The 27,013-nt window shown below is 45.9% G+C and overlaps 1 protein-coding gene across 5 annotated transcripts in view; it reads left to right on the plus strand.

Annotated features, from left to right (window-relative positions):
* LOC137375499 (myoneurin-like) overlaps nt 1-27,013 on the plus strand; it is a 207,331-nt gene that overhangs the window by 72,122 nt on the left and 108,196 nt on the right. For all 5 annotated transcript variants that reach the window (XM_068042868.1, XM_068042872.1, XM_068042870.1 and 2 more), the window contains exon 5: nt 10,678-10,856. In XM_068042868.1, the coding sequence (XP_067898969.1) occupies nt 10,678-10,856 (179 nt within the window). The remainder of the gene's footprint in view (nt 1-10,677; nt 10,857-27,013) is intronic.

Below are 27,013 nucleotides of genomic sequence, written 5' to 3' on the forward strand. Positions count from 1 at the left end.
GTTTTATACAGCTCCATCATAACCTCCCTGCTCTTATATTCTATGCCTCGACTAATAAAGGTAAGCATCCAATATGCTTTCCTAACCACCTTATCTAACTGTGCTGCTGCCTTCAGTGATCTATGGACAAGTACACCAAGGTCCCTCTGACCCTCGACCTCCTAGGGTCCTACCATCCATTGTAAATTCCCTTGCCTTGTTAGTCCTCCCAAAATGCATCACCTCACACTTCTCAGGATTAAATTCCAGTTGCCACTGCTCCGCCCATCTTACCAGCCAATCTATATCATCCTGTAATCGAAGACTTTCCTCCTCACTATTTACGACACCACCAATTTTTGTGTCATCTGCAAACTTATTGATCATACCCTCTATATTCACGAGTAAATCATTAATGTACACTATAAACTGCAAGGGTCCCAGCACTGATCACTGCGGTACACCACTGGTTACAGGCTTCCACTTGCAAAAACAACCCTCGACCATTACCCTCTGCCTCCAATTTTGGATCCAATTTGCCAAATTGCCCTGGATTCCATGGGCTCTTACCTTCTTAACCAATCTCCCATGTGGGACCTTATCAAAAACCTTGCTGGAGTCCATGTAGACTACATTAATTGCTTTACCCTCATCTACACATCTAGCCACCTCCTCGAAAAATTCAATCAAGTTAGTTATACACGAAACAAAAACAAGAAATGCTGGATTCACTCAGCAGGTCTGGCAGCATCTGTGGAAAGAGAAGCAGGGTTAACGTGAAGGGTCAGTGACCCTTCTTCGGAACTGACAAATATTAGAAAAGTCACAGATTATAAACAAGTGAGGTGGGGGTTGGGCAAGAGATAACAAAGGAGAAGGTGCAGATTGGACCAGGCCACATAGCTGACCAAAAGGTCACGGAGCAAAGGCAAACAATATGTTAATGCTGTGTTGAAAGACAAAGCATTAGTACAGATTAGGTGTAAATATACTGAATATTGAACAGCAGCAAGTGCAAACTTGAAGAAAAACAACCTGAAAAAAACAGTGGGTAAGCAAACTGAACAAACTAAGATGAAATGAAATAAATGCAAAAAAAGATTGTAAAAAATGTAAAAAGGAATGTAAAAAAAAGGAAGAAAAAATAACTAAAAATGAAAGTAAAGTGGTGGGCTGTCATGCTCTGAAATTATTGAACTCAATGTTCAGTCCGGCAGGCTGTAGTGTGCCTAATCGGTAGATGAGATGCTGTTCCTCGAGCTTGCGTTGATATTCACTGGAACACTGCAGCAATCCCAGGACAGAGATGTGAGCATGAGAGCAGGGGGGAGTGTTGAAATGGCAAGCAACCGGAAGCTCAGGGTCCTGCTTGCGGACTGAGTGGAGATGTTCCGCAAAGCGGTCACCCAGTCTGCGCTTGGTCTCCCCAATGTAGAGGAGACCACACTGTGAGCAGCGAATACAGTATACTACATTGAAAGAAGTACAAGTAAATCGCTGCTTCACCTGAAAGGAGTGTTTGGGGCCTGGGATAGTGAGGAGAGAGGAGGTAAATGGGCAGGTATTACACCTCCTGTGATTGCAAGGGAAGGTGCCCTGGGACGGGGACGAGGTGGTGGGGGTAATGGAGGAGTGGACCAGGGTGTCGCGGAGGGAACGATCCCTTTGGAATGCTGACAGGGGAAGGGAGGGGAAGATGCGACTGGTAGTGGCATCACGCTGGAGGTGGCGAAAATGGCGGAGGATGATCCTTTGGATATGGAGGCTGGTGGGATGAAAAGTGAGGACAAGGGGAACCCTGTCACGGTTCTGGGAGGGAGGGGAAGGGGTGAGGGTAGAGGTGCGGGGAATGGGTCGGACACGGTTGAGGGCCCTGTCAACCACAGTGGGGGGAAATCCTCGGTTGAGGAAAAAGGAGGTCATATCAGAAGCACCATCATGGAAGGTAGCATCATCAGAGCAGATGGTGTCAGAGACAGAGAAACTGGGAGAATGGAATGGAGTCCTTACAGGAGGTAGGGTGTGAAGAAGTGTAGTCGAGGTAGCTGTGGGAGTCAGTGGGCTCATAATGGATATTGGTAGACAACTTATCCCCAGAGATGGAGACAGAGAAGTCGAGGAAGGGAAGGGAAGTGTCAGAGATGGACCATGTAAAGGTGAGAGAAGGGTGGAAATTGGAAGCAAAGTTGATAAAAGTTTTCTAGTTCGGGGCGGGAGCAGGAAACGGCACCGATACAGTCATCAATGTACCGGAAAAAGAGTTGGGGGAGGGGGCCTGAGTAGGACTGGAACAAAGAATGCTCGACATATCCCACAAAAAGACAGGCATAACTGGGACCCATGCGGGTACCCATAGCAACACCTTTTACTTGAAGGAAATGCATGGAGTTGAAGGAGAAGTTGTTCAATGTGAGAACAAGTTCAGCCAGGCGGAGGAGGGTGTTGGTGGATGGGGACTGGTTGGGCCTCCGTTCCAGGAAGAAGCGGAGAGCCCTCAAACCATCCTGGTGGGGGATGGAGGTGTAGAGCGATTGGACGTCCATAGTGAAGAGGAGGCGGTTGGGACCAGGAAACTGGAAATTGTCAAAATGACGTAGGGCGTCAGAAGAGTCACGGATGTAGGTGGGAAGAGACTGGACCAGCGGAGAAAAGATAGAGTCTAGATAGGAAGAAATAAGTTCAGTGGGGCAGGAGCAGGCTGACACAATGGGTCTGCCGGGACAGTCCCGTTTGTGGATTTTGGGAAGGAGATAGAAGCGTGCTGTCCGGGGTTGCGGGACTATGAGGTTGGAAGCCGTAGAGGGAAGATCTCCAGAGGAGATGAGGTCAGTGACAGTCCTTTGGACGGTGGCTTGATGTTCGGTGGTGGGGTCATGGTCCAGAGGGAGGTAGGAAGAGGTGTCTGTGAGTTGGCGTTGAGCTTCTGCAAGGTAGAGGTCGGTACGCCATACAACAACAGCACCACCCTTGTCTGCAGGTTTGATGACCATGTCGGGGTTAGACCTGAGAGAACGGAGTGCCTCAAGTTCAGAGGGGGACAGGTTAGAGTGAGTGAGGGGGGCAGAGAAATTGAGACGACCAATGTCTCGCCGACAGTTTTCAATGAAGAGATCAAGAGCGGGTAAGAGGCCAGGGGGAGGGGTCCAGGTAGAGGGAGAACACGATCTCCCCCTGAGAAAGCCAAGCTGACTATCCCTGATTAATCCCTGCCTCTCCAAGTGGAGATTAATCCTTTCCCTCAGAATTTTTCCAATGGTTTCCCTACCACTGATTTTAGACTCACCAGCCTGTAATTACCTGGTTTATCCAGTGGTGCAGTGGTTAGCACCGCAGCCTCACAGCTCCAGCGACCCGGGTTCAATTCCGGGTACTGCCTGTGTGGAGTTTGCAAGTTCTACCTGTGTCTGTGTGGGGTTCCTCCGGGTGCTCCGGTTTCCTCCCACATGCCAAAGACTTGCAGGTTAATAGGTAAATTGGCCAGTAGAAATTGCCCCTAGTATAGGTAGGTGGTAGGGATAATATAGGGACAGGTGGGGATGTGGTAGGAATATGGAATTAGTGTAGGATTAGTATAAACGGTTGGTTGATGGTCGGCACAGACTCGGTGGGCCGAAGGGCCTGTTTCAGTGCTGTATCTCTAAACTAAACTAAAATAAATCCCTGCTACCCTTCTTGAATAATGGTACCACATTCGCTGTCCTCCAATCCTCTGGTACCTCTCCTGTGGCCAGAGAGGATTTGAAAATTTGTGTCAAAGCCCCTGCTATCTCCTCCCTTGCCTCACCTAACAGCCTGGGATACATCTCATCTGGGCCTGGGGATTTATCCACTTTTAAGCCTGCTGAAACAGCGAATACATCCTCCACAGCTAATACTTCCTCCATTTCAATGCTAATATGTTGAAGTATATCACAATCCCTCTCCCTGATCTCTACACCTACATCGTCCTTCTCCATAGTGAAGACAGATGAAAAGTAATCATTTAAAACCTCACCTATGTCCTCCGGCTCCATGCACGGTTTGCCACTTTGGTCTCTAATGGGCCCTACTCTTTCCCTGGTTATCCCCTTGCCCTTAATATACTTATAAAGCGCCTCGTGATTTTCCTTTCTCTTGCCCGCCAATGTTTATTCATGTTCCCTCTACGCTCTCCAAATTACTTTTTTTTAAGTATCTCCCTATGCTTTCTATATTCCTCTAGTACCTTTGCTGTTTCATCTCTCTGAATCTGCCATAAACCTCCCTTTTTTCCTGATCCACTCCTCCATATCCCTTGACATCGAGGGTTCCCTGGACTCGTTGGTCCTACCCTTCACCTTAACAGGAATGTGTTGGCTTCGAACTCTCACTATTTCCTCTTTGAATGACTCTCACTGGTCTGATGTAGACTTTGCTACAAGTAGCTGCTCCCAGTTCACTTTGGCCAGATCCTGTTTAATCATTTTGAAATCAGCCTTCCCCCAATTCCGGTCCATCTTTGTCCTTTTCCATCACCACCTTAAATCTTAAGAGTTATGGTCACTACCCCCGAAATGCTCCCCCACTGACACTTCTATCATAAAAATAAAAACAAAATACTGCGGATGCTGGAAATCTGAAATAAAAACAAGAAATGCTGGAACCACTCAGCAGGTCTGGCAGCATCTGTGGAAAGAGAAGCAGAGTTAACGTTTCGGGTCCGTGACCCTTCATCGGAACTTCTATCACTTGTTTGGCTTCATTCCCTAGGATTAGGTCCAGTACTGCCCCTTCTCTTGTATGACTTTCTACATAACTTTTAGAAACTTTATTGCAGTATATGGTTGTTACATTTCAAGGATACAAAAAGATCAAAAAGCAAAACAAAAGAACATGCAAAAGAACAAAACAAAAGAACATATGCTCACTCCAGCAAGCCTTTCTTATAGTTATTCAAACAAAACTAGTAATGCCCCCCCCCCCTTGTTTCTGAGTGGTTTGCAGACTTCTGTTATCAGAGCATGAATGGTTCATTCGTCTCAGCATTTTATTCTTGCATCTTATTTCAGTAGTTTCACATTCCCCCCCCCCCCTCCTTGAACTGTTAGGCTGATTATTAAACAATAGGCTACTATTAAGCTATCTGCAGCTGTCCTGTTAGCTTCTGCTTGTTATTTTTTATAAATTGGCTCCACAGCTGCACAGTTAGTTTGTTAGCTGATTAGATTACTTTTGATCTGTCCCCACATATGGTAAGGTTTTTTTTTAGCAGTAGCAAAAGGTCAACTAATAAATAAAGGAATGACGAGGGTGATTCAACCTCGAGAGTGCACCTCCTGTGCTATGTGGGAGCTCCAGGATACTTCCCGTATCCTGGAGAACCATTTGTGCAGGAAGTGTGTCAATTGCGGCGGCTTGAGCTCCAGGTTTTGGAACTTGAGCGGCAACTGGCGACACTGCGGTGTATTCATGAGGATGAGAGCTACGTGGATAGCACGCTTATAGATGTCGTGACCCCACAGCTTAAGAATATGCAGGAAGAGAGGGAATGGGTGACCACTAGACAGTCAAAAAGAATCAGGCAGGTAGTGCAGAAGACCCCTGAGTGTATCTCACTCTCCAACAGGTATTCAGTTCTGAATACTGAGGAAAGTGATGCTTCAGTTGGGCAGTGCAGCCAGAACCAAGTCCATGGCACCACGGGTGGCTCAGCTGCACAGTGGGGTATAGGGAAGACTGGAAGAGCCATAGTGATAGGTGATTCAATAGTCAGGGGAACAGACGGACGTTTCTGTGGCCACAGACGTGAATCCAGGATGGTGTGTTGCCTCCCAGGTGCCAGGGTCAAGGATGTCACTGAGCGGCTGCAGAGCATCCTGAAGGGGGAGGGTGAACAGCCAGCAGTCCTGGTCCACATTGGAACCAACGACATAGGTAGAAAGAGGGATGTGGTCCTGCAGTCAGAATTTAAGGAGCTAAGTAAGAAATTAGCAAGCAGGACCTCAAAAGTAGTAATCTCCGGATTACTCCCAGTGCCACGGGCAAATGAGTACAGAAATAGAAGGATAAGACAGACAAATGTGTGGCTGGAAAGATGGTGCAGGAGGGAGAGCGTCAGATTCCTGTGACATAGGGACTGGCTCTGGGGGAGATGGGACCTGTACAGGCCGGATGGGTTGCACCTGAACAGAGCCGGGACTGAGTTCATTGCGGGACGTTTTGCTACTGCTGTTGGGGAGGATTTAAACTAGTTTGATAGGGGGATGGGGACCTGAGGGTAGATTCAGTTGGGACAAAATCAGAAATGAAAATGGAAGGCAGAAAATTAATGGATGAGTCTAGAAGACAGAGGAAACAAAGGTTAGAAAATAAAAGAAAGAGTTTGGCAATGCTCAAGGGTATCTATTTCAATGCAATGAGTATAGCAAGTAAAGAGATGAGCTGATGGCACAGATAGACACGTGACAGTATGATGATATAACTATTACAGAAACATGGCTTAAGGAGGGACAGGAATGGCAGCTCAACGGTCCTGTTTACAGGGTTTTCAGACGCGATAGGGAGGGGGATAAGAAAGGAGGAGGAGTGGCAGTTTTGGTCAAGGAAACTATCACAGCTGTGAGGAGTTGGAAGGCTCATCAAATGAGGCCATATGAATTAAGCTAAGGAACAAAAAAGGGGCAATCACATCGCTGGGAGTGTACTATAGACCCCCCCAAACAGTCAGAGGGAGGTAGAAGAGCAGATATGTCAGCAAGTCTCTGAGAAGTGCAAGAACAATAGGGCAGTAATAGGGATTTTAACTACCCCAAAATTAACTGGGATAGTTTTAGTGTGAAAGGAGTTGAGGGAGCAGAATTCTTGAGGTGCATTCAGCAGCACTTTTTTGCCCAGTATGTAGCAATTCCAACAAGAGAGGGTGCAGTTTCAGACTCAGTTTTAGGAAATGAAGATGGGCAGGTGGAAGGAGTGGCAGTGGGAGAGCATTTTGGTGGTAGTGATCATAATTCAGTCAGTTTTAACATAATTATGGAAAAGGACAGAGATAGAACACGAGTTGGTTCTCAATGGGACAAGATCAATTTTACTAAACTGAGGAGCAAAAGTGGACTGGAAATAGCTACTTGAAGGTAAATCAGTTTCAGAACAGTGGGGGGCATTCAAAGGGGAGATTCAAGGGGTTCAGAGTAAACATGTTCCCACAAAGAAAAAGGGTGAGACAGCCAAATCTAGATCCCCATGGATGTCAAGGAGCCTACAGGGTAAGATAAGGCTGAAAAGGAAAGCTTATGTCCGACACCGAGAACTCAGTACTACAGAAAGCCGAGAGGAGTATAGAAAGTGGAAGGGTGAAATCAAAAAGGAAATTAGGAAAGCAAAGGGACGACATGAAAGAATATTGGCAAGCAAAATCAAGGTAAACCCAAAGATGTTTTATCAATACATTAAGAGGATAACTAAGGAGAGAGTAGGGCCCATAAAAGACCAAAAAGGTAACCTATGTGTAGGGGCGGAAGATGTTGGTATGGTTCTTAATGAATACTTGACGTCTGTCTTCACAAAAGATGGGGCGATGCAGATATTGCAGTTGAGGAGGAGTGTGAAGTATTGGATGTGATCAACATCGGGAGAGAGGAAGTATTAATGGGATTAGCTGGGATAGTTTTAGTGTGAAAGGAGTTGAGGGAGCAGAATTCTTGAGGTGCATTCAGCAGCACTTTTTTTGCCCAGTATGTAGCAATTCCAACAAGAAAGTTGATAAATCACCAGGGCCAGATGAAATATACCCTAGGCTGTTAAAAGAAGCAAGAGAGGAAATAGCAGAAGGTCTGACCATCATCTTCCAGTCCTCACTGGAGACAGGTGTGGTGCTGGAGGATTGGAGAACTGCTAATGTTGTCCCTCTGTTTAAAAAGGGAGCGAAGGAGAGACCAAATAATTACAGGCTAGTCAGTCTAACCTCAGTTATGGGAAAATTATTGGAAACTATTCTGAGAGACTGGATAAACTGTCACTTAAGCACAGATTAATCAAGGATAGTCAGCATGGATTTGTTGAGGGAAAATCTTGTTTGACCAACTTGATCAAATTTTTTGAAGAAGTAACAAGGAAGGTAGATGAAGGTTATGCAGTTGATGTGGTCTACATGGATTTTAGCAATGCTTTTGACAAGCAAACTGGCTAAAAATTAAAATCCCATGGGATCCAAGGAAATGCAGGAAGGTGGATACAAAATTGGCTCAGTGGCAGGAAACAAAGGGTAATTGTTGATGGGTGTTTTAGCGACTGGCCGACTGTTTCCAATGGTGTTCTGCTGGCTCGGTACTGGGTCCCCTGCTTTTTGTTGTATATATTAACAATTTGGTCGTAAACGTAGGAGGCATGATCAAGAAGTTTGCAGAGGACACAAAGATTGGCCGTGTGGTAGATAGCGAGGAGGATAGTTATAGGCAGCAGGAAGATATTGATGGTCTGGTCAGATGGGCAGAAAAGTGGCAAATAGAATTCAACTTGGAGAAGTGTGAGGAGATGCATTTGGGGAGGTCAAACAAGGCAAAGGAATACACGATTAATGGGAAAATACTGAGAAGTGTAGAGGAAGTGAGGGACCTTGGAGTGAATGTCCACAGATCCCTGAAGGTAGCAGGACATTTCAATAAGGTCGTTAAGAAGGCATACAGAATCCTTTCCTTTATTAGCCGAGGTATAGAACATAAGAGCAGGGAGGTTATGCTGGAACTGTATAACTCATTGGTTAGGCCACAACGTGAGAACTGTGTGCAGTTCTGGTCATCTCATTACAGAAAGGATGTAATTGCACTAGAGAGGGTACAGAGGAGATTTACGAGTATGTTGCCAGGACTGGAAAAATACAGCTATGAGGAAAGATTGAATAGGCTGGGGTTGTTCTTCTTGGAACAGAGAACGTTGAAGGGAGATCTAATTGAAATGTACAACATTTTGAGGGGCCTGGATAGAGTGGAGGTGAAGGGTCTATTCACCTTAGCAGAGAGGTCAGTGATGATGGGACATAAATTTCAAGTGATTGGTAGAAAAATTAGAGGGATGAGGAAAAACTTTTTCACCCAAAGGATGGTGGGGGTCTGGAACTCACTGCCTGAAAGGATAGTTGAGGCAGAGACCCTCAACTCACTCAAAATAGCCTGGATATGCACCTCAATCTGCAGGGCTACGGACCAAATGCTGGAAGGTGGAATTAGAATAGGTGGATCGTTTTCTGGCCAGCACAGACACAATGGGCCAAGTGGCCTCTTTCTGTGCCTTAAACTTTCTATGATTCTATAAAAGACTGAGGGGTGAGCTGATAGCGATCTTTAAAATTATGAAAGGGGTTTGATAGGGTCGTGTAATGAAAGTGCTTCCATTATTTTTCATATTTTTATTTTTTTGAGGACTTGTGTTAAAACTGAAAAGATTCCGTGAATGTGTTTTTTACCAAATTCACCAACAGGGCAAGATAGTGTTTGGAGGCCACCTGTGATTTGGGCTCAGACAACAGCAGAGCCCTTGGTGACTTGAGGAAAAACGGTTATAGGGAAGTCACATGTCAGGGTTTCTGTAGGTCAGGAGGTCGACTCACTGTTTGGGGTTGAGCATTGTTTTCAGTTTTAGCTGTGGTGGTGAACTGTTTGAAGATCATTTTCCTGCCAAGAGGAAAAAAACCCACCCAGCTCACCGCCTTCTCTCCCTTTTTGAAGCAATCCTGCCAAGATCCAATGTAGGAAGAAACTCTCTGGTGCCGTATTGCTCCTGAGGAGCTGAAAAAAAATCCTGCTGTTCAACTGTTTGCTGACGGGAAAAACCTTGACGCCACATTTCTCCTAAAAAGCCTATTAGAATAATTCTCGACATCTCCAGAACGGACTGCTTCTGAAACGATCCCAGTGACCCGTCTCCGTATACCCGGATGCCAGACCAAAAAGGGACAGCTGACTTCCTTCCATATCTCTTTTCTGTCATGAATTAGCAAGTATTTGGCCAAAGTAGTTTTTTGTCTTTTTTTGTAACAGACCTCTGCAGAGTGAATTTCTGTAGTTTTTCCGATGTGTGTGTGATTATTTATAAAAGGGAACTTTCATATTTTTTAATCTGTGTGTTTATGCTTTGCTTCGTTACTGGTTAAGTCTTGTTTTATAATAAACTGATAATTTTGTTTATTAAAAAAACCTGGTTGGTGTATTTTGTTCTGGGATAAAGAGTAGAGTATATGATTGACTGCATCGGTAACTGGGTAAACATTTAAATATATTTTGTGAGCTGTGGAGAACTGAAACTAGAAAAGACTGCACTCCTCCCCTCACGGTCGTAACAGTAGATGTAGAGAAAATGTTTCCACTTGTGGGGAAGACCAGAACAAGGGGCCATATAAGATAGTCATTAATGAATATAAGGATATAGAGTTAGATGAAGAAGAGGGGGGGAAGAGGCTCTTGTGGAGCATCGACACTGGCGTGGACCGTTTGTGCTGAATATCTGTTTCTGTGCTGTAAATTGAATGTAATCTTTTGAAAGTTGTTATTGAATCTGCTTCCACCAACATTACAGGCAGTCCATTCCAGATCATCTTAACTTCTTGCATAAAAAGAAAATTCTCCTCATTTCTCCTTTTAGATGTATTGCAAATTATCTTAAATCTGTGCCCTCTGGTTACCAGTTTTTGTTTCAGATTTCCAACACACACCATTCTTCAAGTTGTTTCTCTGACCTTGTTTCCCACAGGAAGCATAGTGGGGAGAAACCGTATGTGTGTGACCGGTGTGGCCAGCGCTTTGCTCAGGCCAGCACGCTCACATACCATGTCCGTCGCCACACAGGAGAGAAACCCTACATCTGTGACACGTGTGGAAAGGCATTTGCCGTCTCCAGCTCCCTCATCACACATGCACGGAAACACACCGGTAAGATCTGCTCACTGCAAGGCTCTGCATTAACACCAAGTTAAAAAGAAAATTGTTATTAAATCATCCTGAAGTCTAATTTTATCTGATTTATTTGTTGTTCATTGTAAGCAGAAAAGCTGAGTGCTCACAAATAAATCCCAGAGGTCTCACTCTTGGTTAGCCATATTGCTTTTGTTATAATTAGTACATATTTGAAGCTTTTTTTATGAACCTTTTGCATGACTTAGTGAACCACATGAGTGAAATAAATAGTGCTCAAAGTTTCAGCTCTTCAGATGGCTGCTGACTGGGTGTTATATCGGGGAATTGGGGGGTGGCAGGGGTGAGAGGGGCACTTTCTGGGGCTGTAGGTGGGGGGGGGGGGGTGGTGTCTGGGGCAATGTAACTCCTTCACGTTGCACCATTGGGTCAGTATTAGTACTCGGTTATTGGATTTGAATAAACCAACAGTAATGTGTTTTGTAAATTTCTGTAATAATACGCATCACCATCTGCCTATTTCATAAACTGATTTGTTGGCTGTGGAAACGTCACAGAATCACAGAATTGTTACAGTGCAGAAGGAGGCCATTCGGCCCATCATGTCTGCACCAGCTCTCTGAAAGAGAAATTCCCTCAGTCCCATTCCCCTGCCTTCTCCCTGTAACCCTGCACATTCTTCCTTTTCAATTCTCTAATTCCCTTTTGAATGCTTCAATTGAACCTGCCTACACCACGTTCTCAGACAGTGCATTCCAGACCTTAACCACTCTCTGCGTGAAAAAGTTTTTCCTCATGTCACTTTTGCTTCTCTTATCAAATACTTTAAATCTGCGCCCTCTTCATTCTCAATCCTTTCACGAGTGGGAACAGTTTCTCTCTATCTACTCTGTCCAGACCCCTCATGATTTTGAATACCTCTATCAAATCATATCTTAGCATTCTCTTCTCCAAGGAAAACAGTCCGAACTTCACCAATCTATTTTCATAACTGAAATTCTACATCCCTGGAACTATTCTCGCAAATCTTTTCTGCACTCTCTCCAATGCCCTCACATCTTTCCTCAAGTGCGGCACCCAGAACTGGATGCAGTACTCCAGCTGAGGCCGAACTAGTGTCTTATACAAGTTCAACATAACTTCCTTGCTCTTGTACTCTATGCCCCTATTAATAAAACCCATGATATTGTATACTTTATTAACCACTCTGTCAACCTGTCCTACCACCTTCAACGACTTATACACATATACGCACAGGCCCCTCTGCTCCTGCACCCTCTTTAGAATTTATCCTTTATTCTAGATTGTCTCTCCATGCCCTTCCTACCAAAATAATTCACTTCACATTTCTCTGCACTGAACTTCATCTGCCACCTGTCTGCCCATTCCACCAACTTGTCTATGTCCTTTTGAAGTTCTACACTATCCTCCTCACAGTTCACAATGCTTCCAAGTTTCGTCTCATCTGTAAACTTTACATAGAAACTTTGAAAATAGGAGCAGGAGTAGGCCATTCAGCCCTTCAGGCCTGCTCCGCCATTCAAAAAAGATCATGGCTAATCGTCTAATTCAGTACCCTGTTCACGCTTTCTCCCCATATCCCTTTATCCCTTTGGCATTAAGAAATATATCTATCTCCTTCTTGAATATATTTAATGATTTGGCCTCCACTGCCTTCTGCGGTAGAGAATTCCCAAGGTTCACCACCCTCTGAGTGAAGAAATGTCTCCTCATCTCAGTTCTAAATGACATACCCCGTATCCTGAGACTGTGACCCCTGATTCTGGACTCCCCAGCCATCGGGAACATCCTCCCTGCCTCTAGCCTGTCTAGTCCTGTTAGAATTTTATAGGTTTCTATGAGATCCCCTCTCGTTCTTCTAAACTCTAGTGAATATAGGCCTAGTCAACCCAACCACTACTCAAATGTCAATCCTGCCATCCCAAGAATCAGCCGAGTAAATCTTCTTTGCACTCCCTCCAAGGCAAGAACATACTTCCTCAGGTAAGGAGACCAGAACTGCACGCAGTACTCCAGATGTGGTCTCACCAAGGCCCTGTATAACTGCAGTGACATTCTTGCTCCTGTACTCAAATCCTCTTGCAATGAAGGCCAACATACCATTCGCCTTCCTAATTGCTTGCTGCATCTGAATGCTTGCTTTCAGCGACTGGTGTACAAGGACACCAGGTCTCGTTGCACCTCCCCCTTTCCCAATCTAGAGTCATAGAGTCATACAGCACTGAAACAGGCCCTTCGGCCCACTGAGTCTGTGCCGACTATCAACCACCCATTTATACTAATCCTATATTAATCCCATATTCCCTACCACATCCCCACCTTCCCTCAATTCTCCCACCACCTATCTACACTAGGGGCAATTTACAATGGCCAATTTACCTATCAACCTGCAAGTCTTTGGCTGTGGGAAACCCATGAGGTCACAGGGAGAACTTGCAAACTCTGCACAGGCAGTACCCAGAACCGGACCCGGGTCGCTGGAGCTGTGAGGCTGCAGTGCTATCCGCTGCGCCACTGTGCCCCCCATCTATCACCATTCAGATAATCTGCCTTTCTGTTTTTACAGCCAAAGTGGATAACCTCATATTTGTCCACTGTTGTACTGCATCTGCCATGCATTTGCCCACTCACCCAACTTGTCCAAATCACATTGGAGCCTCTTTGCATCCTCCTCGCAGCTCACACTCCCCCACCCCCCTCCCCCACAGCTTTGTGTCATCTGCAAACTTGGAAATGTTACATTTAGTTCCCTCACCCAAGTCATTAATATATATTGTGAATAGCTGGGGCCCAAGCACTGATCCCTGTGGTACCTCACTAGTCACTGCCTGCCACCCGGAAAAAGACCCGTTTATTCCTATCCTCTGTTTCCTGTCTGTCAACCAATTCTCAATCCATGCCAGTATATTACCTCCAATTCCATGTGCTTTAATTTTGCACACTAACCTCTTATGTGGTACCTTATCAAAGGCCTTCTGAAAATCCAAATATACCACATCCACTGGTTCTCCCTCATCTGTTCTACTAGTTACATCCTCAAAAAAACTTCAGTAGATTTGCTAAGCATGACTTCCCTTTCGTAAACCCATGCTGACTTTGCCCAATCCTATTTATGCTTTCTAGGTGTTCTGCTATCACATCTTTTATAATAGACTCTAGTATTTTCCCCACTACTGATGTAAGGCTAACTGGGCTGTAGTTCCCTGTTTTTTCTCTCCCTGCTTTTTTAAATAGTGGGGTTACATTTGTCACCCTCTAATCTGTAGGAACTGCTCCAGAGCCTATAGAATTTTGCATCCACTATTTCCAAGGCCACTTCTTTTAGTACTCTGGGATGTAGATTATCAGGCCCTGGGGATTTGTCAGCCTTTAACCAGGAAAAAAGACAGAAGCGCAAGGGGAGAGCCAACTGTGCAACAGCCCTGACAAACAAATTTCTCTGCAGCACCTGTGGAAAAGCCTGTCACTCTAGAATTGGCCTTTATAGACACTCCAGGCGCTGCTTCACAAACCACTGACCACCTCCAGGCGCGTATCCATTGTCTCTCGAGATAAGGAGGCCAAAGAAGATAATCCCATTAATTTCCCTCGCACTTTTTTTCTACTAATACTGATTTCCTTCAGTTCCTCCCTCTCATTAGACCCTTGGTTGCCTAACATTTCTGGTTGCCTAACATATCCTGCTTTGTGAAGACAGAACCAAAGTATGTGTTTAATTGTTCTGCCATTTCTTTGTTTCCCCATTATAATTTCCCCCATTTCTGACTGTAAGGGACCTACATTTGTCTTCACTAATCTTTTTATCCTCACATTTCTAGAAGCTTTTACAGTCAGTTTTTATGTTCCCCGCAAGTTTACTCTCATACGCTATTTCCCCCGTTTAATCAACCTCATTGTCCTCCTTTGCTGAATTCTAAATTGCTTCCAATCCTCAGACTTGCTGCTTTTTCTGGCAATTTTATATGCCTCCTCTTTGGATCTATTACTAGCCCTAATTTCTTTAACTTTGAAATTATGCCCTGTACACCAAGGTCTAGGTCATTAATATATATTAGGAAAAGCAAGGGTCCCAACACTGATCAATGGGGAACGCCACTACAAACCTTCCTCCAGCCCGAAAAACATCCATTAACCACTACTCTTTGTTTCCTATCACTCAGCCAATTGCGTATCAGTGTTGCTACCGTCCCTTTTATTTCATGAGCTATAACTTTGCTCACAAGTCTGTTGTGTGACACTTTATCTGATGCCTTCTGAAAGTCCATGTACACCACATCAACAGCATTGCCCTCATCAACCCTCTCTGTTACCTCCTGAAAAAATTCCAGCAAGTTAGTAAACATGATTTTCCCTTAAGAAATCCATGCTGGCTTTCCTTAATGAACTCACATTTGTCCATGTGACTATTGATTTTGTCCCAAATTGTTTTTTCTAGAAGTTTTTCCACCACCGAAATTAAACTGACTGGCCTGTAGTTGCTGGGCTTATCTTAACACAATATTTTGAACACGGGTGTAACGTTTGCAATTCTCCAGTCCTCTGGCACCATCCTGGAGTCTAAGGAAGACTGAGAAATTATGGCAAGCGCCTCTGCAATTTCCACCCTCACCCCTCTCAGTATCCTTGGATGCATCTCATCCAACCCTGGTGCTTTATCCACTTGAAGTTTAAACAGCCCATCTAATCCTTCCTCTTTATCAATTTTAAAATTCTCTAGTGTCTGACTTACCTCCTCTTTCAATGTTACCTGGGTTGCATCTTCTTCCTTGGTAAAGACAGATGCAAAGTATTCATTTAATGCCCTCTGTCTCCATCTGTAAATCCCCTTTCTGATCCCAAATCGGGCCCACTCCTCCTTTTACTACTCATTTACTATTTGATTTGCCTATAGAAAACTTTGGGATTTCCTTTAATGCTAGCTGCCAGTCTCTTTTCATGCTCTCTCTTTGCATCTCTTATTTGCTTTTTCACTTCCTCTCTGGACCTTCTGTATTCAGCCTGGTTCTGAAAAGTATTTTCCACCTGACATCTGTCATAAGCACACTTTTTCTTCTTTATCTTAATCTCTACCTCTTTTGTCATCCAGCGAGCTCTGGATTTGTTTGCTCTACTTTTCACCTTCGAGGGAACATACCTTTACTGTGCCTGAACTATCTCTTCTTTGAAGGTAGCCCATTGTTCATCAGGTTTTCCTGCCAGCTTTTGACTCCAATTTATTCGCCCCAGCTCCATTCTTACCCCATTGAATTTGGCCATCCCCCAGTTTATTATTCTTACCTTGGATTGCTCTTTATCCTTTTCCATAGTCAGCCTAAACCTTATGATACAATGAACACTATCCCCTAAGTGCTCTCCTATTGATACTTGATCCACTTGGTCCACCTCATTCCCAAGAACCAGGTCTAGCACTGCCTGCTATCTCATTGGACTCGCAACATACTGTTGTAGAAAAGTTTCCTGAACACACTGTAGGAAGTCTTGCCCCTCACTGCCCTTTCTTCTTCTTTGGCCTCCTTGTCTCGGGAGACAATGGATAAGCGCCTGGAGGTGGTCAGTGGTTTGTGAAGCAGCGCCTGGAGTGGCTATAAAGGCCAATTCTAGAGTGACAGACTCTTCCACAGGTGCTGTAGATAAAATTGGTTGTCGGGGCTGTTACACAGTTGGCTCTCCCCTTGCGCTTCGGTCTTTTTTCCTGCCAACTGCTAAGTCTCTTTGACTCGCCACACTTTAGCCCCACCTTTATGGCTGTCCGCCAGCTCTGGCGATCGCTGGTAACTGACTCCCACGACTTGTGATCAATGTCACAGGACTTCATGTCGCATTTGCAGACGTCTTTAAAGCGGAGATATGGACGGCCAGTGGGTCTGGTACCAGTGACGAGCTCGCTGTACAATGTGTCCTTGGGGATCCTGCCACTTCCATGCGGCTCACATGGCCAAGCCATCTCAAGTGCCGCTGACTCAGTAGTGTGTATAAACTGGGGATGTTGGCCGCCTCGAGGACTTCTGTGTTGGCGATACGGTCCTGCCACCTGAAGCCAAGGATTCTCCGGAGGCAGCGAAGATGGAATGGATTGAGACGTCACTCTTGGCTGACGTACGTTGTCCTGGCCTCGCTGCCGTAGAGCAAGGTACTGAGGACACAGGCTTGATACACTCGGACTTTTGTGTTCCGTGTCAGTGCGCCATTTTCCCACACTCTCTTGGCCAGTCTGGACATAGCAGTGGAAGCCTTTCCCATGCACTTGTTTAATTTTGCATCGGGAGACAGGTTACTGGTGATAGTTGAGCCTAGGTAGGTGAACTCTTGAACCACTTCCAGAGGGTGGTCACCGATATTGATGGATGGAGCATTTCTGATGTCCTGTCCAATGACGATCGTTTTCCTGAGGCTGATGGTTAGGCCAAATTCGTTGCAGGCAGCCGCAATCCTGTTGATGAGTCTCTGCAGACACTCTTCAGTGTGGGATGTTAATGCAGCATCGTCAGCAAAGAGGAGTTCCCTGATGAGGATTTTCCATACTTTGGTCTTCACTCTTAGACGGGCAAGGTTGAACAACCAGCCCCCTGATCTTGTGTGGAGGAAAATTCCTTCTTCTGCAGACTTGAACGCATGTGAGAGCAGCAGGGAGAAGAAAATCCCAAACAGTGTAGGTGCGAGAACACAGCCCTGTTTCACACCACTCAGGATAGGAAAGGGGTCCGATGAGGCACCGCTATGCTGAATTGTGCCTTTCATATTGTCATGGAATGAGGTGATGATACTTAGTAGCTTTGGTGGGCATCCGATCTTTTCTAGTAGTCTGAAGAGACCACATCTGCTGACGAGGTCAAAGGCTTTGGTGAGATCAATAAAAGCAACGTAGAGGGGCATCTGTTGTTCATGGCATTTCTCCAGTAGCTGGCGAAGGGAGAACAGCATGTCAATGGTGGATCTCTTTGCTCGAAAGCCACACTGTGCCTCAGGGTGTCCACGCTCAGCCAGCTTCTGGAGCCTGTTTAAAGCGACTCAAGCGAAGACTTTCCCCACTATGCTGAGCAGGGAGATTCCACGGTAGTTGTTGCAGTCACCGCGGTCACCTTTGTTTTTATAGAGGGTGATGATATTGGCATCGCGCATGTCTTGAGGTACTGCTCCCTCGTCCCAGCACAGGCAAAGCAGTTCGTACAGTGCTGAAAGTATAGCAGGCTTTGCACTCTTGATGATTTCAGGGGTAATGCCATCCTTCCCAGGGGCTTTTCCGCCGGCTCGAGAATCAGTGGCATCACTGAGTTCGGATTTTGTTGGCTGTACGTCCAGCTCATCCATGACTGGCAGAGACTGGGCTGCATTGAGGGCGGTCTCAGTGCCAACATTCTCCCTGGAGTACAGTTCTAGGTAGTGCTCAACCCAGCGGTCCATTTGCTTGCGTTGGTCAGTGATTGTGTCCCCTGATTTAGATTTGAAGGGGGCGATCTTCTTGATGGTTGGCCCAAAAGCTCTCTTAATGCCATCATACATTCCTCTGATATTTCTGGTGTCAAAGGCCAGCTGAATATGACTGCAGAAGTGTTGCCAGTAGTCATTTGCGCAGCGCCTGGCTGTTCTTTGTGCAGCGCATCTGGCAGCTTTAAGTGCTACGGATGTTAACTCGCTGGGGGCTTTCATGTAGTTCAGCAGTGCAATGCGCTTAGCGGCTATGACAGGTTCCAGCTCTTCAAAGTGAGATTGAAACCAGTCTGCATTCCGCTTCACACGTTTGCCATAGGTGGTCATTGCTGAGTCATAGATGGCGTCTCTGATGTGGGCCCACTTGGCCCTTCAAAACTGCCCTTTACACTATTATCCCAGTCTATATTTGGATAATTGAAGTCTCCCATTAAAACTACCCTATAATTTTTGCACCTCTCTGTAATTTCCTTGCAAATTTGTTCCTCCACATCCTTCCCATAGCTGGTGGCCTTTAGACAACACCGAGCAATATAACTGCTCCATTTTTGCTCCTTAGCTCTAGCCAAATTGATTCTGTCCTCGAACCCTCTGGGACATGCTTTTTCACCAGAACTGCAATGCTCTTCTTAATTAATACCGTCACCCCTCCCCCTTTTTTTCCTTACCTATCTTTCCTGAGCACCTCGTATCTAAAAATATTTAACACCCAGTCTTGCCCTTCTTTGAGCCAGGTCTCTGTTATAGCCACAACATCATATTTCCACATGGCAATCTGCCTGTACCTCACCAGTCTTATTAACCACACTCCGTGCATTCACATACATACACATTAACCCTGATTCAGACTTTATTACTTTATCCCTTACTCTGACCACACTTAATAACGTACTATTCCCTACTCTCATGCTATCTATCTCCCCCAGTACTCTGTACACCTTGGTATTCCTCTCTAACACTTGCTCCTCGTTCCCACACCCCAGATAAGTTACCAGTTTTGCTTCCCTCCAATCTGAGCTCCTTCTCACGTTCCCATCCCCCTGACAATTTAGTTTAAACCCTCCCCAACAGCACTAGCAAATCTCCCTGCGAGAATATTCGTCCCAGTCCTGCTAAGATGCAACCCGTCCATCTTGAATAGGTCCCACCTGTCCCAGAACTAGTCGTAATGTCTCAGAAATCTAATGCCCTCCCTCTTGCACCAGTCTTGAGCCACGTGTTCAATTACTCAATTCTTTTATTCCTGTGCACATGGGACTGAGAGTAATCCTGACATTACTGCTTTTGAGCTCTTCCTAATCTCCTTCCTAGCTCCCTAAAATCTGCTTTCAGGACCTCATACCCCTTCTTACCTATATCATTGGTACTAATGTGGACCACGGCCTCCGACTGTTCACCCTTCCCCAGAAGAAGGTCCTGCAGCCTCTCTGTGACATCCTTGACCCTGGCACCGGGGAGGTAATATACCATACTGGAGTCACGTTAACTGCTGCAGAAACGCCTGTCTGATCCCCGAACTAACGAATCCCCTATCACTGCTGCTCTTTTCCTCCTCTTCCTCCCCTCCTGTGCAGCTGAGCCACCTGTGGTGCCACAAACATGGCTCTGACTGCACTCCTCTGAGGAGCCATCACCCTCACCAGTATCCAAAATGGAAAACCAAAGAGCGAATGAGATCATATCAGGGGACTCCTGCACTATTTGCCTGGTTTTCGAGAACTAAACACATGGCTCAAAGAGTGATGTGGGAAGAAGGGGTTTCGATTCTTGGGGCACTAACATCAGTACTCAGGGAAGAGGGAACTATTCTGTTGGGATGGGCTTCACTTGAACGGGGCTGGAACCAGTGTTCTGGCCAATCGCATTACTAGGGCTGTGGACAGGGGTGCGGTGGGGGAGGGTTTGGGTAAAGGGAAATTCAGAAATCCGATGAGAGGGTTCAGGGCATTGGAACAGGATAGTGATGTGGGTAACTCCCAACAGAATGGGACAGGAAGGGACAGAGAGTTTAACAATTGTACATCGGCAAATAAGGTACCAATGTAGAGAGGCTGCAAAGAGATATAGACAGGTTAAGTGAGTGGGCAACAAGATGGCAAATGGAATATAATGTAGGGAAGTGTGAAGTTGTTCACTTTGGACATAAAAATAGAGAAGTATAAAAAATTTTAAAAGGTGTGAAACTGGTAAGTGTTGATGTTCAGAGAGACTTGGAGGTACTCGTACAAGGAACGCACAAAGTCAACAGGCAGGTGCAACAGGCTATTAGGTAGTCAACTGACATGTTGGCCTTTATTGCAAGGGGATTGGAGTACAGGTAGAAACAAGTCTTACTAAAATTGTACAGGGCTTTGGTGATACCGCATCTGGAATACTGTGTGCAGTTTTGGTCTCCACATTTAAGAAAAGATATACTTGCACTGGAGGCAGTGCAGCGAAGATTTACTGAATTGGTCCCTGGGATGAGGGGGTTGTCCTATGATGAGAGGCTGAGCCAATTGGGCCGATATTCTCTGGAGTTTAGAAGAATACGAGGTGATCTAATTGAGGCATACAAGATTCTGAAACGGTTTCATAGGGTAGAAGTTGAGAGATTGTTCCCACAGGTCAGGGAATCTAGAACATGGGGACACAGTCTCAGGATAAGGCAAATCAAGGGATATGGGGAGCGGGCAGGAAGATGGAATTGAAGCCCAAGATCGTATTGAATGGCGGAGCAGGCTTGAAGGGCCACATGGCCTACTTCTTTTTTTTGTGTGTTCTAGTGTTCTCTTAGACTGCCTGGTGGTCACCCATTCCCTGAATACCTGTATGCTCCTAACCTGCGGTGTGACCAAGTCCCTAAACGTGCTATCCAGGCAGTCCTCTGCCTCGCGGATGCATACCAGTAACTCCAGCCGCTGCTCGAGTTCCGAAACCCGGAGTTCAAGCTTCTGCAGCCGATGACACTGCAGTTTGTCCAGGACACATGGTCTGTCCATAACTTCCCACATGCCACAGGTTGTACATTCTCCTCAGCAGAGCTGCCCTGCCATACCTTAACTTTACAGACTATTTATTATAGGTAGAATAACTTACCAGGTACTCATCAAACAGCTTCTTCCACTGCACCAAAACAGGAACCAAATACTGGAGGGTTCAAAAAGTAAAAAAAAAGTGGAAAAATGGAGCACTCCTTCCCCTTCACCGAACTCGCCACTCACCAAACTCGAATCTCCAAACTCAGCTTGCAGTCTGCACACCGAGAGGCTAATAGACCTTACCAATGAACGAGCTTTTCGATTTTTCAATTCTCTGAGCGATCAGGGTCAGGTGCCTGGTCACTGCCTGTGCTCCGTGATCTAACCAGGAACAGTGGCGCAGTGGTTAGCACCGCAGCCTCACAGCTCCAGGGACCCGGGTTCGATTCCAGGTACTGCCTGTGTGGAGTTTGCAAGTTCTCCCTGTGTCTGCGTGGGTTTTCTCCGGGTGCTCCGGTTTCCTCCCACAAGCCAAAAGACTTGCAGGTTGATAGGTAAATTGGCCATTATAAATTGTCACTAGTATAGGTAGGTGGTAGGGAAATATAGGGACAGGTGGGGATGTTTGGTAGGAATATGGGATTAGTGTAGGATTAGTATAAATGGGTGGTTGATGTTCGGCACAGACTCGGTGGGCCGAAGGGCCTGTTTCAGTGCTGTATCTCTAATCTAAATCTAATCTAAAGGGCATGAGCAGCTCTGATCAAACTGGTCTCTGTCCCATGGTTAGTGCAGGGAAGAACCAGTCTGGTTGCCTCTATCTATTGTTGTACAGTGGATCCAGCTGGATAGGGCATGGGTGGGAAGGGCTAGATTGGCTGTGACAATCCCTAATTAACTTGTGACTCAAAATGCTACACTTCCTGATGTGGGATACTGAAGCTGAGAGCTGTGTTTGTAACTAATCCAATGATATCGGTTCCAGAGACTATGGATCATGTTTGAGAACATGTGAAATTAGTGGGACTCGGTGCATCAAAATAAAATATACTGGTGTAACAACAGTATGCTTCCCACAGTCGAATAGCATTCAAGACTCGCTTGAAGCACAGACATTTGAGTGAGGGGCCAGAGGCATTTGTGTAACTGTACTCATCTAATATCAGGAGAGGAAATCTAAATGAGTATGGCAGCACTGTGATTATATTTCTGGACTAGTAATCAAGAGGCTTAGACTATTGATCCTGAGACATGAGTTCAAATCCCACCATGACAACTGGAGAATTTAAATTCAGTTAATTAAGTAAATGTAGAATAAAAGAACTAGTCTCAGTAATGGTGACCATGAACTAGAACGGGACCAACATCCTTGCTGGGAGGTTTGCCAGTGCTGTTGGGGGAGGGGGGGGAGGGTTTAAACTAATTTGGCAGGGGGATGGGATACAGAGTGGAGTTACAGTAGGGGGTGAGGCACAGTCAAAAAAAGAAGAGAAACAGAGTCAGTCTGGAAGGCAGAGCAAATATGGACCTGTTAAAGCACAAGTGAAAAATGCAAGGCTGGATTGCATCTATTTTAACGCAAGGAGTCTTACAAGTAAGGCAGATGAACTGAGGGCATTGATTAGCACATGGGATTATGATATTATTGCGATCACAGAGACATGGTTGAGGGAGGGACAGGACTGGCAGCTCAGTATTCCAGGGTACAGAATCTTCAGGCGTGACGGGGGAGGGGGTAAAAGAGGAGGTGGCATTGCACTGTTGATCAAGGAGTCAATTACTGCAGTAACGAGGGATGATATCTTAGAAGGTTCCTCAAATGAGGCCAGATGGGTAGAACTTAAAAACAAAAAGGGGGCAATCATTGGCTGGGAGTGTACTACAGGCCTCCAAACAGTCAGAGAGAGAGAGAGCAGCAGATATGCAGGCAAATCTCAGAGAGGTGTAAAAATAGAACAAAGAACAGTACAGCACAGGAACAGGCCATTCGGCCCTCCAAGCCTGCGCCGATCTTGATGCCTGCCTAAACTAACACCTTCTGCACTTCCAGGGACCGTATCCCTCTATTCCCATCCTATTCATGTATTTGTCAAGATGCCTGTTAAACGTCTCTATGGTACCTGCTTCCACCACTTCCCCGGCAGCAAGTTCCAGGCACTCACCACCCTCTGTGAAAAGAATTTGCCTCGCACATCCCCTCTAAACTTTGCCCCTCGCACCTTAAAACTATGTCCCCTAGTAACTGACTCTTCCACCCTGGGAAAAAGCTTCTGACTATCCACTCTGTCCATGCTGCTCATAACTTTGTAAACCTCTATCATGTCGCCCCTCCACCTCCGTCGTTCCAGTGAAAACAATCCGAGTTTATCCAACCTCTCCTCATAGCTAATGCCCTCCAGACCAGGCAACATCCTGGTAAACCTCTTCCGTACCCTCTCCAAAGCCTCCACATCCTTCTGGTAGTGTGGCGACCAGAAGTGCACGCAATATTCTAAGTGTGGTCTAACTAAAGTTCTGTACAGCTGCAGCATGACTTGCCAATTTTTATACTCTATGCCCCGACCGATGAAGGCAAGCATGCCGTATGCCTTCTTGACTACCTTATCCACCTGCGTTGCCACTTTCAGTGACCTGTGGACCTGTACGCCCAGATCTCTCTGCCTGTCAATACTCCTAAGGGTTCTGCCATTTACTGCATACTTCCCACCTGTATTAGACCTTCCAAAATGCATTACCTCACATTTGTCAGGATTAAACTCCATCTGCCATTTCTCCGCCCAAGTCTCCAACCGATCTATATCCTGCTGTATCCTCTGACAATCCTCATCACTGTCCGCAACTCCACCAACCTTTGTGTCGTCCGCAAACTTACTAATCAGACCAGCTACATTTTCCTCCAAATCATTTATATATACTACAAACAGCAAATGACCCTGCACTGATCCCTGCGGAACACCACTAGTCACATCCCTCCATTCAGAAAAGCACCCTTCCACTGCTACCCTCTGTCTTCTGTGACTGAGCCAGTTCTGTATCCATCTTGCCAGCTCACCTCTGATCCCGTGTGACTTCACCTTTTGTATCAGTCTGCCATGAAGGACCTTGTCAAAGGCTTTACTGAAGTCCATGGTGATAACATCCACTGCCCTTCCTTCATCAATCATCTTTGTCACTTCCTCAAAAAACTCAATCAAATTAGTGAGACACGACCTCCCCTTCACAAAACCATGCTGTCTCACTAATAAGTTCGTTTGTTTCCAAATGGGAGTAAATCCTGTCCCGAAGAATCCTCTCTAATAATTTCCCTACCACTGACGTAAGGCTCACCGGCCTATAATTTCCTGGATTATCCTTGCTACCCTTCTTAAACAAAGGAACAACATTGGCTATTCTCCAGTCCTCTGGGACCTCACCTGTAGCCAATGAGGATGCAAAGATTTCTGTCAAGGCCCCAGCAATTTCTTCCCTTGCCTCCCTCAGTATTTTGGGGTAGATCCCATCAGGCCCTGGGGACTTATCTACTTTAACGCTTTGCAAGACACCCAACACCTCCTCCTTTTTGATAATGAGATGACTGAGACTATCTACACTCCCTTCCCTCGGCTCATCATCCGCCAAGTCCTTGTCTTTGGTGAATACTGATACAAAGTACTCATTTAGTACTTCGCCCATTTCCTCTGGCTGCACACATAGATTCCCTTCTCTGTCCTTGAGTGGGCCAACCCTTTCCCTAGTTACCCTCTTGCTCTTTATATCCATATAAAAAGCCTTGGGATTTTCCTTAATCCTGTTTGCCAATGACTTTTCATGACCCCTTTTAGCCCTCCTGACTCCTTGCTTAAGTTCCTTCCTACTGTCTTTATATTCCTCAAGGGATTCGTCTGTTCCTAGCCTTTCAGCCCTTACGAATGCTTCTTTTATCTTTTTGACTCGGCTCACAATATCCCTCATCATCCAAGGTTCCCGAAACTTGCCAAGCTTATCCTTCTTCCTCACAGGAACATGCTGGTCCTGGATTCTAATCAAATGACGTTTGAAAGACTCCCACATGTCAGATGTTGATTTACCCTCAAACAGCCGCCCCCAATCTAAATTCTTCAGTTCCTGCCTAGTATTGTTATAATTACCCTTCCCCCAATTTAGCACCTTCACACGTGGACTACTCTTATCCTTATCCACAAGTACCTTAAAACGTATGGAATTATGGTCACTGTTCCCGAAATGCTCCCCTACTGAAACTTCGACCACCTGGCCAGGCTCATTCCCCAATACCAGGTCCAATACCAGTCCTGGGGAAAATTGATGTACAGAGAGATTTGGGTGTTCAGGTCCATTGTTCCCTGAAGGTGGCAACGCAGGTCAATAGAGTGGCCAAGAAGGCATACGGCATGCTTTCCTTCATCGGCCAGGGTATTGAGTACAAGAGTTGGCAGGTCATGTTACAGTTGTATAAGACTTTGGTTCGGCCACATTTGGAATACTGCGTGCAGTTCTGGTCGCCACATTACCAAAAGGATGTAGATGCTTTGGAGAGGGTGCAGAGGAGGTTCACCAGGATGTTGCCTGGTATGGAGGGCGCTAGCTATGAAGAGAGGTTGAGCAGATTAGGATTATTTTCATTAGAAAGACGGAGGTTGAGGGGGGACCTGATTGAGGTGTACAAAATCATGAGAGGTATAGACAGGGTGGATAGCAAGAGGCTTTTTCCCAGAGTGGGGGATTCAATTACTCGGGGTCATGAGTTCAAAGTGAGAGGGGAAAAGTTTAGGGGGGATATGCGTGGAAAGTTCTTTACGCAGAGGGTGGTGGGTGCCTGGAACGCGTTGCCGTCGGAGGTGGTAGACGCAGGCACGATAGTGTCTTTTAAGATGTACCTAGACAGATACATGAATGGGCAGGAAGCAAAGAGATACAGACCCTTAGAAAATCGGCGACATGTTTAGATAGAGGATCCTGATCGGCGCAGGCTTGGAGGGCCGAAGGGCCTGTTCCTGTGCTGTAATTTTCTTTGTTCTTTGTTCTTCTTTATCCCTAGTTGGACTATCTACATACTGTTTCAAGAAGCCCTCCTGGATGCTCCTTACAAATTCTGCCCCATCCAAGCTCCTAGCACTTTAGTTTAGTTTAGTTTAGAGATACAGCACTGAAACAGGCCCTTTGGCCCACCTAGTCTGTGCCGACCATCAACCACCCATTTATACTAATCCTACACGAATCCCATATTCCAATAACATCCCCACCGGTCCCTATATATTTCTTTACCACCTACCTATTCTAGGGGCAATTTATAATGGCCAATTAACCTATCAACCAGCAAGTCTTTGGCATGTGGGAGGAAACCGGAGCACCCGGAGGAAACCCACGCAGACACAGGGAGAACTTGCAAACTCCGCACAGGCAGTACCCAGAATCGAACCCGGGTCCCTGGAGCTGTGAGGCTGCAGTGCTAACCACTGCGCCACTAAGTGAGTCCCAGTCAATATAGGGGAAGTTAAAATCACCCACCACCACAACCCTGTTACCTTTACATCTTTCCAAAATCTGTCTACATATCTGCTCCTCGACCTCCCGTTGGCTGTTGGGAGGCCTGTAGAAAACCCCCAACATAGTGACTGCACCCTTCCTATTCCTGAGCTCCACCCATATTGCCTCGCTGCATGACCCCTCTGAGGTGTCCTCCCGCAGTACAGCTATGATATTCTCCTTAACAAGTAATGCAACTCCCCCACCCCTTTTACATCCACCTCGATCCCGCCTGAAGCTTCT

Source organism: Heterodontus francisci, chromosome 11 (assembly GCF_036365525.1).
Source record: "Heterodontus francisci isolate sHetFra1 chromosome 11, sHetFra1.hap1, whole genome shotgun sequence".
Classification (NCBI taxonomy): domain Eukaryota; kingdom Metazoa; phylum Chordata; class Chondrichthyes; order Heterodontiformes; family Heterodontidae; genus Heterodontus; species Heterodontus francisci.